Here is a 15,459-nt window from a genome sequence, read left to right on the forward strand (position 1 = left end):
TTTTATTTTTGACAGGCAGAGTGGACAGTGAGAGAGAGAGACAGAGAGAAAGGTCTTCCTTTTGCCGTTGGTTCACCCTCCAATGGCCGCTGCAGCCGGTGCATCACGCTGATCCGAAGCCAGGAGCCAGGTGCTTTTTCCTGGTCTCCCATGTGGGTGCAGGGCCCAAGCACTTGGGCCATCCTCCACTGCACTCCCGGGCCATGGCAGAGAGCTGGCCTGGAAGAGGGGCAACCGGGACAGAATCCGGCACCCCGACCGGGACTAGAACCCGGTGTGCCGGTGCCGCAAGGCAGAGAATTAGCCTATTGAGCCACGGCGCCAGCCCAGTATATCATTTTTAACCATTGGTTTGACAAAATGATATTTGCAGCAATATGAATATACACAGGCATTTCTTTCATTTTTTGATTTTTTTAATTTTAGTATCTACGTATAAAGCAGAACATGTGGTATTTGTCTTTATGTGTCCTCCAGTTGCATTAATTTTGATGCAAAGATAGAATTTCATTTTTTTATAGCTGAATAATTTTCCAGTGTATATGTGTATCACATTTTCTTTACCCATTCATCTGATGATGGACCCCTTGGTTGATTCCATATTTTGGCTTTTGTGAAGAGTGGTGCTGTAAACATGGTGGTGTAGGTATCTCTTTGATACAATGTGTTCATGTCTTTTGGGCATATACCCAGTAATGAAATTTTTTTAAATAATTTTTTCCTTCTCCCCTCCTTCGAGTCTCTCCAGTTTTCCCCCCTATATAAAGGTTTTGATGTCACCTAGACTCAAATGTACCTTCAACTCAGCAGTTAAAATCAAAACCTTTAGGATGAACATGAGAGATGGGGGAAAGATCATATATTTGAATCTCCAAAATATGATTAAGGTGACTTTACAATTATTGAGTAGATTTTGCTCTGAGCTTCCTGTTCGACTAAGCTAAACAAGTTATGTGGCCAGCGCCGCGGCTCACTAGGCTAATCCTCCACCTTGCAGCGCCAGCACACCGGGTTCTAGTCCCGGTCGGGGCGCCGGATTCTGTCCCAGTTGCCCCTCTTCCAGGCTAGCTCTCTGCCATGGCTCGGGAGTGCAGTGGAGGATGGCCCAAGTGCTTGGGCCCTGCACCCCATGGGAGACCAGGAGAAGTACCTGGCTCCTGCCATCAGATCAGCGCGGTGCACCGGCCACAGCGCGCCGGCCGCGGCGGCCATTGTAGGGTGAACCAACGGCAAAGGAAGACCTTTCTCTCTGTCTCTCTCTCTCACTGTCCACTCTGCCTGTCAAAAAAAAAAAAGTTATGTGCCTTCACATTATTTTCATTTGCCCAAGGGAAGCATAGCAAGTCTCTCACAGAGACACTGTTACCAGGTACTTTATTCTGAGTGATTGATTCTAATGGAATTGAGGCTGAATGGCCTTTTAGAGCAGGGGATTCATACACACATTAGAGTTCAAGAAACAGTGTCGTAGGTCACCTCTGCTTTTTGATGATTGAGAATAGGAACTCAAAAGAAGATAGAAAATTTAGGAGTCATTAGGCTTGGTGACAGCAGAAGTCTGGAACCACTTGGTACAACCTGGGCCTCAGAGCTGCCTGGTTTAGAAATGACATATGTCATGAGACATGGTACCAGACGTAGTGTGGCCCAGCTCCATACCCCACTTCTGGACACTAGGAAAACAGACTGTGAAGTGAGTCTAGGGATTTAGGCTTGATGAAGGCTGAGGATGTGGAAGAGGAGATTCTTCAAGGAGCTTCCCCTCTCACCAAGAGACTGAAACTGCAAAGGTCTCTTTCAAATTGCCGTGGAAAAGAAAGCTAGGATATGCTACAGAATAGTGCCCCTTTTTATACACTGTGACAAAAATGCCCTTTGTTCAGACAAAATTGTGGGAAAATTTCTGTTTTCACTAAATGTGTATAAGAACTTTGGGCAGGGATTCTAAACTTGAACTGCATGCAGGAGTCAAGCAACTACAAACAGCTGTTTACTACACAGAAGGCCTTGGGTAAGATAATAAGGAGTGGGGTTAGAAGTAAATCGAAAGCCCAGTGATCTGTCTCAATGCAGCAGCTGCTTCTCAGCTCCAGCTCATGTTTTCCTGTGAAAAGTGTAGCTCGGAGGTTGACCAGATCTTCCAGTATTTTGAGAGAGTTGGAAGTCTGGGTTATTAAGTTAAATCTCTTGGTTTTAAATGTTGGCAAATCCTTTCTTCCACTTGCTCAAGCCAGAAACCGTGGAGCTGTCCTTGACTCCTCGCGTGTCAAAAATTCATATACAATCCATCAGGAAATCCTGTTGACTCTACTTCTGAATCTTTCCAGAATCTGATCACTTCTTACAGAATTACAGATTATTACAGATAGTTACAGATTACTACTGCACTGCTGTAGTCCAGACCAGCACCACCTTTCTTCAGAATTATTGCAGTGGCCTCCTGACTGGCCTCCCTGCTCCAACACTTTCTCTCCTGCAGTCACAGGGTCTTATTAAAACCCAAGTCAGCTCATATTGCCCCTGCTGCTCAGAGTCTTGTGAAAGCCAAAATGCTCATGATGACCCGTGATGCTCTCTGACTTCATCCCCACAGCCACAGCAGCCTCCTATCTGTGCCTCAAATATACCAGCTCATTTCCTCCTCATGACCTTTGCCCTGCAGTTCCTCTTTCCTGAAGTATCTCTGTGGCCCATTCACCCCGGTCAGCTCTATTCAAATGTCGTCTTCTCAGCAAAGCATGCGTTTGGCACGCTGTCTAAATTTATAACCCCACACACGCACACCATTCCTCTCCACTTCTCTTCTTTATTTTTTTCTCTTTAGCACAGTGTACTACATAATTATCTTCTTTCTTAAGTGTTTTCCACATTAGTGTGTAGGTTCCACAGGGTAGGGACTGTGTGTGTTTTAGTATATTTGTTCTCTGTGGACAGAGATGCAAACAAGATTCCTAGGCCATGCCTGGAATCAGAAAGTCAAACAAGTCCTTCTCCAGTGACACCAAGTAGCTCACAGACTTTATGAATGTGACTGATGCCTGTTCGGCTGTCCATTTAACTCTTACCAGCGCTGTCCTTCTACTTCTTTTTGTTTGTTTGTTTTTAAGACCTATTTATTAATTTGAAAGAGTTCTAAAGAGGGAGAAAAAGAGTGAGAGAAATATCTTCCATCTGCTGGTTCACTCCCCAGATGGCCCCAAAGACCAGTGCTGGGTCAAACCAAAGCCAGGAGCCAGGAGCTTCATCCAGGTCTCCCACATAGGTGGCAGGGGCCCAAACACTTGTGCCATTTTCCCAGGCCATTAGCAGGGAGCTAGTTAGGGAGTGGAGCAGCCAAAACTTGAATATATGGAACACCAGCGCAACAAACGGTGGGCTTTACCCACTACACCACAATGCTGGCCCTGAATTCCTCTACTTCTACCCTACTGAACTTCAGTACATGCTTATGATCTTGCTTATGGTCTCATGTCTCGGCATTGCCTTTCCCAATGCATCGCTGTTCAGAATATGGAGAATGTTATTTCAGCCTTCCTAGTAAACTTCCAGTTTTCTAAATCAGAAGCATTTGATCAATTTGACTTGCTTTCTCTAAACCCAGAGTTTAGAGTTGGAAAAGCTATGAGTAAGAGCCGGCACCGCGGCTCACTAGGCTAATCCTCCACCTTGCAGCGCCAGCACACTGGGTTCTAGTCCCGGTCGGGGCGCCCAATTCTGTCCCGGTTGCCCCTCTTCCAGGCCAGCTCTCTGCTGTGGCCAGGGAGTGCAGTGCAGGATGGCCCAAGTGCTTGGGCCCTGCACCCCATGGGAGACCAGGATAAGTACCTGGCTCCTGCCATCGGATCAGCGTGGTGCGCCGGCCGTAGTGGCCGTTGGAGGGTGAACCAACGGCAAAGGAAGACCTTTCTCTCTGTCTCTCTCTCTCTCACTGTCCACTCTGCCTGTCAAAAAAAAATAATAAAATAAATAAATAAATAAAAAAGAAAAGGGGCATAACAGAGGAAAAGCATGTGTACAGACACTCAGCAGGAAGAAACTTTGAGGCTTTGGAAGAGAACTACTGAAGCTAGAATAGGGAATGCAGGGTAAAGTATCAGAAAGAGTAACAGGTAGAAAATGCCAAATCTTACAGGCTGTGGTAAGGAGTTTGGATGTTACTTCTTAAGTCCAGTGAAGCTGATCAAAAGTTCTTAAGTACAGGAATGATGGGGTTGAAGTTATATTGATTAAATTTTACTCTGGTTATTCTTGGAACTTAGGGTGCCAATAATAACAACAAAACAAAAGTAGATAACATTTTTTTGAGAACTAATGCCAGGCAACATGCTAAGTGCTTTGTATATATTCTTTTTAGTTAATTTTTCCATCACCGCATTGAGTTATATGATGTCCCTACTTTACAGATAATGAAATGGAGACCCTCTGAAGTCCAGTAATTTGCCTAGTCACATGGCTAAACTGTGTAATCCAAGCCATCATTTTTTAACCTTTGCTCTTAGCCATTAAACCTTACTTCTTCTGCTCCTTATCCAAGGATTGATTCAGTCATTCTGGCTAAGTCTTTATGAGGTTAGTGCTATATTTCAGGAAAGAGATGGTAGTTGCTTGGGTTGTCCGTGAGATGTTATTTCTGTTTTTCCTCATAAATGGAATGTGTATTCAATAAATAGAGTAGAATTTAATTCATGTTACAGAATTAGGCTTAGCAAAGACTGAAGCAATATAGTTTATTACTAATTATAAATTTATTGAATACTTCAGTATTTTTAAAATATTGTACATTTTTCAGGAGACAGTCAATGGTATCATAAAATATAAAATTATATGATACAGTGATAGAATAGAGTTTATTTCTAATGATGAAGTATTTGACATTGTATCTAGGTAGAAAGTAATCTCTAGATCCTTGTGAATGACAACAGCGTATCTTACAGAGTGAATTCCTATTTCCAAAAGAAGAATTGCCTGATAAGCTATCACTCCAACTATAATAGACTCAGAACTCATTACTGTGAGCTATTTACAGTAATGACTTATATAATATACCTTTTTGATGAAGTGCAGTGCACATGCGCATACACACAGGAAGAGGCTTCAAAAATTTGCAGAAAAATTGAATTAAAAGATATGTTTATTTTGGTGCAAGAAAAATTTGAAGGCCCATGGATAATTTTCATAATGCACATTTCCATGGATGATTTGAAGACCTCTGGTATCTTTGTGGGTGCTAGTGATGTTTAATATGCAAGGTAGTCCATTGTTCCATTTATTTTTAGCATAGTGACTTGCTTCTTCTCATTTATAAAATATTGAACTGGTGCCAGCACTGTGGCGTGTTAAGCTAAGCTTTCACCTGTAGTGCCTGAATCCTGTATGGTGCTAGTTCGTGTCCCGCTACTCCACTTCTGCTCCAGCTCTCTGCCTGTGGCCAGGGAAAGCAGTGTAAGATGACCCAAGTGCTTGGGCCCTTGCACCCATATGGAAGATTCCAAAGAATCTGCTGGCTCCTGGCTTTGGGTGGGTTCAGCTTTAGCAGTTGCAGCCATTTGGGGAGTGAACCAGCAGATGAAAGACCTCTCTCTGTCTCTCCCTTTCTCTGTCTTTAATTCTACCTCTCAAATAAATAAATAAAATCTTTTTGAAAAATTTAACTTATTTATCTGTGAAAAACATGTTTGTTTTGAGAGGGAAAGAGACAGACTGTATTGCTGTTATTATTTCATTATCTGCATATCTGAATAATTCAAAGAATGAGGGCCTCAATATTCTGATTAAATTAACTTTTAGGAAAAAAATTTGGGTGCTTAGTTGTTTATTTCAGAGGTAGAATAACACAGAGCAAGAGCGAGAAAGACAGAGAAAGGGGTCTTCCATCTATTGATCCACTCTCCCCAAATGCCCCAAAAGATGGAGCTTGTCCATGCAAAAGCTAGGAATTCCATTTGGGTTTCCCATATAGGTGGCAGGAATTCAAGTTCTTGGACCATCATCTGCTGTCTCCCAGATGATTAGAAGGAAGCTGAACTTGAAGCACATGCCGAATTTTATCCCAGGCACTTCAGCATCGGATGTGGGTGTTCCAAGCAGTGGGTGGTTTAACCTTGCTGTAACACAATGCCCTTCCCACATTTTAAAATTTTTTGTTTATTTTATTTATTTGAAAGGAAGAGAGACGGCAAGAGAGAGACACAGATAAATATCTCCCATTTCCTGATATAGTCCCCAAATTCCCACAACAGCTGGATGGAGCTAGTCCAGACTAAACCAGGAGCTAAGAACTCAGTTTGGGTCTCCTATATGGTACCAAGGACCCAACTACTTGAGCCTTCACTTGCTGCCTCCCAGGTACACACTGACAGAATGCTAAAATTGGAAGCTAGAGCCGGGATTCAAACCCAGATACTTCAATATGAGACACAGGTGTCTGAACTGGTGTCTTAACAGCTAAGTCAAATGCCAATCCACAGAAAATTAATTTTTATTTCATACTTATAATAAAAATATTAAAATCAGTTTGAAAATATTTTGAAATATATGTATTTATTTGTAGAGAAAATAGGTTTGTTGGAGTCACATAACACTATTGATTTCGTCTAAGATGATTATTTAGTAAATTAAGATCCCATTGGCACATACAGTTTTTAATTGTATTTGTTTATTTCAAACAAACTGTTAACTACTTCATTTCCAACCTTTACCAAGTTACTATCACATTAAAATTTATTATGTTTTTACTTATTATTTTGCTTATATATATTTTTGCTATATATAGTAGACTATACCAAATGTGCATTAATTGGAGTTTATAAAAGCTTTTCCTTGATCTCAAATTTTATTTCCACCTATATATTTCTAATCATGAGAAGAAAGGAAAGGAACTATTGAGCAGCTTACTGATATTCTATCAAAGATAGAACAAGACTTAGTGCGTGAGAACAGTAAAATAGTTCTCATGGTGCTTGCTTTTTTTTTTTTTTTTTTTTTTTTTTGGGGGGGACTGGCAGAGTTAAAACTCTGAGAGATAAACTGTCATTTAAAGGGCTTTTGTAGCCTAGCCTCTCACTAGGCTATCTCATGCCAAACAGATTCTGGGTTGTCTTAGCATTTGAGATAGCAAAAGTCAAAGCAAATTCAAGCTTTTGGTAATCTGGAAAGCTAAGGTAAAGACCAACTGTTAGGATGATATTTAGAAAATCTTGAACATTCTGAGGCATCTCAAATATGACATAAGTTGGAACTGTGAAAAGAAAAACTTAATGGGGCGAGCACTGTGGCATAGCAGGTAAACCCTCTGCCTACTGTGCCAGCATCCCATATGGGTGCCAGTTTGAGACCTGGCTGCTCCATTTCTGATCCAGCTCTCTACTGTGGCCTTGGAAAGCAGCAGAAGATGGCTCAAGTCCTTGGGCCCCTGCCATCTGTGTGGGAGACCCAAAAGAAGCTCCTGGCACTTGGCTTCTGACTGGCTCAACTCCAGCAGTTGTGGCCATTTGGGCAGTGAACCAGCAGATGGAATACTCACTCTCTCTCTCTCTCTCTTTCTCCTGCTTCTCTGTAGCTCTTTCAAATAAATAAATAAGTCTAAAAAAAAAAAAAGCTGAACAACTCTTTGTAACTTTCTCTCAATGGATTTTCATTTCTGTAGGATGGAATGGAAAGTGTAGAGCTAGAGAAGTTCAAAACTACAAAGGACCGTAGAGATCCTATTTTACAGATGAGAAAACTGAGGTCTAGAGAACACCAAAGACATCCTCAAAGTCACACAACTAGAGTTAAAGGTAGGACTAAAGTTGGAATTTGAAACTCCTGCTTTGTAGCTCAAGTTTCTTTTCTGTACTTTCCTTGGGCATTTTAACTGTATAGTCATCCAAGCTGTAACAAAATGAAAAGAACTGACTTGGGTGAAAAGGGGGTTTCCATTCAATCAGAAGTAACTAAATCAAAACTAGATGCTATGTTTTGAATTTTTCTTCCAAAGTTCGTGTGTTGGAAACTTACTCCCCAATGCAACAGTGTTAAGAAGTGGAAGCTTTAAGAGGTGATTAGGTCTGTCCTTCATGAGAGTAGATCTAATGTCATTATTGTAGAAGTGGGTTCCTGATAAAAGGATGAGTTTGGCACCTTCCTCCTCCCCCACCTCTCCTCCCTCCCTCCCTCCCTCTCTTTGTACGCATGCACACTCTGTCTTGCCATTCTACCATTCTTGATGGGAAGAGGCAGCAAAACGGCCCTCACAATATGCCAGGACTGTCATATTTTACTGCTTGGCCTCTAGAATCATGAGAAGTAATTTTGCATTACTTATAAATTATTCAATCTGTGGTATTATGTTAGAGCACCCAAAAATAAACTAAGATATTTTACAGTGGCTGCCTGAAATGCATGCTGAATTTCCATGAAAGAATTTAGACTCAATGTCCTCTAAAAGCTTCTCCAGCTCTAATTTTAATGAGTTTGAATAATTTTCATCATATTTATAACAGTAATTATTTGTCCTCTCTACAAACAAAAATCATTACTCATTCTCATTCCTACATGTCTCATCTACTGTAGTGTTTCCTAGAACCTGTTTTCCAGTTAAGAGTACCTGTTCCAAAGTGGCTTAGTAATACAGGATGACCAAAAAGCAGGCACAGACTCAGGCTCTGTTCACCACTTAGAATGATGAGTAATCATTATACTCATACTTAATTTAATATTTTGTGTTAACCCAGTGTGCAGTCACTGCTGCTTTTCATCTACCATACAAATGCAAGTTGCCTACTATTAGCAATGGGAAGATTGGTGACAATGAAGTGAGTCAGCTTTTCTTCTTAGCAGCAAGGACTTGATATACTAAACGTTTTGGTCAGTTCATAACCCAGTAAAGTATAAATGATTTTAAATGAGACTATTTTCTTCACTATGCAACTATATAGCTATTCTTGGTTTAGGATTGAAAAATGTATAGATTTGTATTACAATATAAAATCTGCTCATCTTGCATCTACCCTTTTGTTCAGGTTTTTGATACTGTTTATTTCCTACTATACTTTAGAAAGGCATCAATATTTTTAAAATATTTAAATGCCATACTTATAATGAGGAAAACAAATAATTCAGTTTCATACGGGCTAAGTATCCAGGATGCATTACTTAATGTTATAGTTACATAGTACTTTGGGGGCCCATCTCCATAGACTTAAAACTTATTTAGGACTTTCATCCAGGAGAGAGGTTTCAAAAATCCGTATTCCCGGCCAGCGCCACGGCTCAATAGGCTAATCCTCCGCCTGTGGCGCCGGCACACCGGGTTCTAGTCCCAGTTGGGGCACTGGATTCTGTCCCGGTTGCTCCTCTTCCAAGCCAGCTCTCTGTTATGGCCAGAGAGTGCAGTGGAGGATGGCCTAAGTGCTTAGGTCCTGCACCCACATGGGAGACCAGGAGGAAGCACCTGGCTCTTGGCTTCGGGTCAGTGCAGTGCTCCAGCCGCAGCGGCCATTGGGGGGTGAACCAACGGCAAAAGGAAGACCTTTCTCTCTCTCTCTCTCTCACTGTCCACTCTGCCTGTTAAAAAGAAAAAAAAAATCCATATTCCCTCATTTCCACTGATCTGGGATGACTTGGGAGGTGGGATGAGGGAGGACATGATAGTTGGGTTTCACTGGATTATCATGGTGATTCAGGATGTGAGTGCATGGACTCCTTTTCATAGAGGCTATTGAGAGGCCAACAAGGGAGAAACTGTTACAGGATTAAAGAAGTATATAATTGTCCAGAGTCAACATAAAAACTTATCATTGAAACAAGATCTGAAACCCACATCTTTTGGCTTCTGTGTCATTTCTTTTTTTACTATTCCCATCCCACTGCCAAGGAAAAGTCAACCTAAGCCATATTTTCTTTCTAAGATTGAGTGTCTAGGACTTGAGCACAAAGATTGGGAGGGCAGATGATGTATCTTATAAGTATTTGCCTTACTCTTCCCAGGAGAAAGACACTGGAGAGCAGTGTCAACAAACTATTTCTGTAAACAGTCAGATTGTAAATATTTTAGGCTTTGCCAACCATATGGTCTCTGAAGCAATATTCAGCTGTATCATTGTAGCACAAAAGCAACCATAGACAGTATGTAAATTTAACGAGCATAGATTTGTTTCAATAAAACTTTATTTATGGACACTGAAATTCGAGTATTTTTCACAAGTCATGGAAATTTATTCTGATTTTTTCCAAGCATTTAAAAATCTAAAAATCATTCCTGCAAGGCCCTGTAAAAATAGGCTACTGACCAGATTTGACACACTGGCCATAGTTTGCTAACCCCTGTCTTGCAGGAATAAATAATGAAAGATGACAAAGACTGTAGATGTTAAAATATGATACCTGAAAGACAGATGATTTCAATGCATAGAGGAAATTACCAATGGGTGTGCCTGTGCAGGGAGAGTTGATGGATACCTTGACCCTGGATTCTATCTTAGGTCATCTTAGTTGATGCTCCATCAAATTCCAGAGGTTATTTTGACTTACTCTTTCAAGATTTATGCAAGGCAGTTTTTCGCTGCCCTTAGAGAAGAAAAGCAGAAATAAGAAGACATGTGACTTAGAGCTTGCTGTAAGGTATGCAGAGCGAACAGAACATTTTATTGGGAATGGCAGCTGGTGGTTTTTATTATCAGTGAATCATTGTGAGGTTTCTCCAAGGCTGGGAGGAGCCAGCCAGCCATATTCCTCTGTAGTAAAAATTACTTCATGACACTGTAATGCTCTCACAGAAAATGCCTTCTGTTGTACTGAAAGAACCCATACACATTTTTTGACATAAAGGTTATATTACTAAACTAAATTAAAAAGAACCTATAAGCGTAAAACCACAAAGGAACATTTTTAAAATAGTATAAATGATTGACAGTTACTTAAATACAGCTTTTGTTGCTTTGTATGTAAACTCAGTTACAATGATTGCATAAATGGTGTTGCAATTACTTATAACAAAAGAGAATTGATAATGATGGTGCTGATGGCAATGATAATTAGCCACTTTTCGAGCAGCTACCATCCACTGCCACCTAACATACATTGGCTCAGTTCCTCCAGGATCCTGAAAAGTAGGCCTTACTCTCATGTTGAAGATGAAACTGAGTTTCAATCACACAGACATAAAATAGCAGAGCCAAATTGATATTTATACTCTCACAAAAGCTTACACTGTTTCCAGTGTATCATTACCATTGATGAAAAATAGTTACTAAAAAAAATCCCCACAAAATTTGGAAAAATTGGCTTCAACTATATTGCTGGATAGTATCACTTTATAAATGCTAATTTTACCGTGTGATTATTGTACAATAAGAGTGATTTAATCCCCTTCAAACTTTGAAAAAAAGTGAAGTCATTAATGCCTTTTACCACTTGTGTGTCCATTCACACTTGCAATTTCTAGGCAGGCTGCAGCCTTGAACTATTCACTGTCTGAACTTGCCCCCAAAGAATTCTTCCTCCTGCCTTACCTCCATCAAGTGTCAGCCAATGAAAAACCCACAAGTTCGGCAGCTGCAGCTCTGGAATGCTTCCATGGAAACCCTCATTCCCAAATCCCCTTTGAAAATCACAGTTCCTAGAGCATGCTCTTATCTTCTTGAAGGTCATGACTAATGGTTGTAACATTGTAAAATTTCCACAGCAAACACTGTCTGCAAGATCAGGATTCCTTAGCTTGGGCTCTGTGCTAACTTGCCTTGCACCAAGAAGTTTATGCCCCTCAGCTGCTCTATAGTAAATTCTTACCCAGTAACCTCGAGAGTGGTTATGAGGATGGAAACTTTTAAAGTCGTCCGTGGGAGAATAAGAAAGCTTAATGAATTTCAGCGAGTGCTTCTTCAACAGATCAGAATTGAAGTCTTTTTTTAAAAAGAAAACTGGTATATTGAGAATATGAGGTGACTCAGCCCTGTTCTTGTTCCTCTGAATTTTATTTTGTAAATTATTTAGGATTCAGAGGTCAATATCAAATATACCTGTCTCAGAGGAAACAACTTCATTTTTTATAAATATGGAAATGCAGTGTCAAAGTGACTTAGTGGTACCAAAATCCAGTTTTTAGCCAGCCTTTTTATATGTGAATCATGTCATTTAATCCAGATTTCCCTGGAACCGCAACCAGACACACAGCATGGATATTTGATTGAAGAAACATGGTTGCTATTATTCACTCTGCCATGCTGTATTTTGCTTACATTAATGACCCATTAATATACTTAAGAAAAAACTAAATTTGCATCATCCATTGAAATTGGCTAGACTAAATGCTGGTGATTAGACATAAGACTCCATCAAGAGATAATATCCTGGTCCATATGTATCACAATATTGTTTGTTCTAATCTGTCACCAAAATATATACAGGAATTCAGGAGGAGGGGAGGGGGAGAGCTGCAGCCAGGAGACAAATATATGTGCTAATGTACCACTTACTGTCTGGAGACAATGTACACTCATGGCACAGTGTTAGAAGTTATTTGGTCTGTATTTATTTACAATGTGCAGGCTGCAGAATGCTAGTATTCTGATTATGTCCAGATGTAATGGAAAGAACTCAGCAGCATTTTCACTGCCTTCAGGGAGGAATGTACCTTTTCAGTCAAGATTGGTTAAAAGGTAATCGTTTAGTTCTGATAATCTCAAAAGTTTCTTTCTGCTGCCTAAATCAGAGAGGAAATTATTTGGGACCTCAAATCTCTTCTGAATTGACTGCTTTTGGTCACTTAAGACTGTTTCCTTATCAGTGAAATTGAGCAGACATATTTTTTCGAATTTGACAGAAAATGTTTACTATTTAGGTAAGACAGTGAGATTTATGGTGGGGAAACTCATAATTCAAAATAGGCTATCTTGAAATAATGCTGAGAGAGAATGTCAGGGCAGGCGTTGTAGCACAGCTGATTTAATTGCTGTTTGGATATCCACATCCCATATCAGAGTACCCAGGTTTGAGTCCCCTCTCCTATGCTTCTAAATGTGGCTTCCTTCTAATTCATACCTTGCAAGGCTAGGAGAAGGTGGCTCAAGTATATGGATCCCTGCTAACCCTCATGGGAAACCCGGATGGAGTTCTGAGCTCCTGATTTAGGCCTAGCCCAGTCCCCAGCTATTGCAGATAGTTAAGGCGTGAACCAGTGGCTCTGCTAACAGGCCTAGAAATGATAATACCCTTTAGCAGTGAGCACACACAGCACTAAAATCTTGGCTTCTAAATTTCATTTGCCACTAAAAGGAGCCAGGGCTTCTTGTACAAATGACTGACTCCAGGGCTTAAGGAGCAGAAACAAGGTGAGCTTGGAACATCTTTTCATGCCAGGGTATTCGGAAGTATCAGGAAATGACAGGGACATGCCAGAAAGACACTGGAGCCAGATTGAAAAGATTCCTGCTGGTTAAATCTGGAACAACTTGAGCAGCAAAATAACTCAGAAGAGGAAGAACTGGAGGAGTGGCCTTGCTTTACAACAATATACTCACAGTAATTAATTCAACCTTGGAGGAGCACAAATTCATTCACTACAAGAATTAACCCTGTCCCAACAGAAAGGCATTTATTGCTCTTAATGACTTAATTTTCTCTTAAAAGTTCCACTACCTCTCAGTACTTCTGCCTTGGGGACTCATTTTTCCAGTGTATTAATTATAGGGGACATATTTAAACCATGATATTAAGTTATTGTCTTTCTTCTTAGGAAATATACATTTAAATATTTAGAGGAAAGGGGACAAAGATGCCTGCAATGGACACAGATAATTTAGAAAAACAAATAATATGTGTATATGTAGAAAAAGGATAAAATAACAAAAGTGGTAAAAGCTTACCAATGGTAAATGGGGGCAAAAGAGTTTTTATACTGTCTGTGCAACTGTTCACTGAAGTTTGAAGTCATTTCAAAATTTTGAAAGATTTAAAAGATTAAAGCAAATACATGTGTGCATTCACATATAGAGTTAACTTCACTTTAAATAAAGCAAATTCAACATGCAGAAATCCTGAAATCTTACCCTAAGATAAACTGAGGAATGCAAATTTTCTTTCTTCTTATAAAATTGCTACAGAAATCTTTTTAGCAATCTTCATGCTCAAATTGTAAAATCTGTAACTATGTTATTATCATAGACACAGTTTTCTAAACTCCCCTGTAAATTGAGGCACACCTGCATTTGTTTTTAATCTTTGTGCTGATAACAGTTTATTTTCATCTGGCTGGCTTTGGAAAGCTGGTCACACAAAGCTGTGTATAAGTATGCTTTTGAGGAAAATGATAGTGATGATTACTTGTCCCAAAGTACAGATTAAGACCTTTGAAGAACTGAAGCTCTATTCAGATTCCTTTCTCACAATTACCTGAGAAGCTTTTCAAACCACATGAAGCCAAGTTTTAGGATGTCTCCTTCCATTAAGTGGCTCTGAATCCATTGGGTTTTCTCTTTTATCACTTATCTCCTCTCATAAAATACAAGGATATTGTATTGGATAGGCTCAATATATAGATAGATAGATAGATAGATAGATAGATAGATAGATATAGATATATAGGCTCAATATATATATAGAGAGAGAGAGGGAGAGGGAGGGGGAGAGAGGGAGGGAGGGGCCAGCGCTGTGGTGCAGTGGGTTAAAGCCCCTGCCTGCAGTGCTGGCATCCCATGTGGGTACCAGTTCAAGTCCCGGCTGCTCCACTTCTGATCCAGCTCCCTGCTAATGCGCCTGGGAAAGCAGTGGAGAATGGCCCAAATTCTTGCACCTCTGCACCCTCGTGGGAGACCCGGAAGAAGCTTCTGACTCCCGGCTTCCAATTGGCTCAGCTCCAGCCATTGCAGCCATTTGGGGAGTGAACCAGCAGATGGAAGATTTCTCTCTCTCTCTCTCTCTCTCTCTCTCTCTCTCTGTGTGTGTGTGTGTGTGTGTGTGTGTGTGATTCTTTAAAATAAATAAATACTTAGAAAAGAGGATGTTGGTATCCTTACCAAATATATATATATATATATATATATATATATATATGGATTCAATATCGACAAAGAAGAATAAGACATTCATTCATCCAAAAGATGATTAGCTAAATTCGCACGTTATCTCTTCTTTTTACACCATTTTGGTGCTCATAGAGAATTGGAGTAGAAAGAAGGAACAGGCAAAACTAGTCAGTCAGATGCAGTTTCTAACTATTTGGTTTAGTTCAAAAATTAACAGACATTATTTGTAGTAGCAGAAGACTGAAATAACCTAAGTGTGATTTTGTAGACCTGGTTAAGTAAATAGAATATACCCTATTTATTGAATATTGTGTTTCTATCAACAAAGTTTAGAAAGCCTTTTATTAGTTGAAAGGTCACCCAAAGCTTTTGTTTAGCCCAAAAGAAGCATAGTATATAATATATTTTGTACATTGTGTGCTAACATTTGCATATAAAAAAACAGAAAGAATAAACA

General features: G+C 40.0%; 2 protein-coding genes across 15 annotated transcripts in view; one reads left to right on the forward strand and one right to left on the reverse strand.

Moving 5' to 3' along the window:
• CMSS1 (cms1 ribosomal small subunit homolog) overlaps positions 1-15,459 on the forward strand; it is a 407,069-nt gene that overhangs the window by 220,589 nt on the left and 171,021 nt on the right. For 3 of the 8 annotated variants that reach the window (XM_017347158.3, XM_051859373.2, XM_070071980.1), the window contains one exon: positions 7,646-7,778. The exons of the other annotated variants lie outside the window; for them this stretch is intronic. In XM_017347158.3, coding sequence (XP_017202647.2) covers positions 7,646-7,778 — 133 coding nt within the window. The remainder of the gene's footprint in view (positions 1-7,645; positions 7,779-15,459) is intronic. 8 annotated transcript variants of the gene reach the window in all.
• FILIP1L (filamin A interacting protein 1 like) overlaps positions 1-15,459 on the reverse strand; it is a 299,778-nt gene that overhangs the window by 207,479 nt on the left and 76,840 nt on the right. The window lies entirely within an intron of this gene.

Source organism: Oryctolagus cuniculus, chromosome 4, assembly GCF_964237555.1.
Source record: "Oryctolagus cuniculus chromosome 4, mOryCun1.1, whole genome shotgun sequence".
Taxonomy (NCBI): Eukaryota; Metazoa; Chordata; class Mammalia; order Lagomorpha; family Leporidae; genus Oryctolagus; species Oryctolagus cuniculus.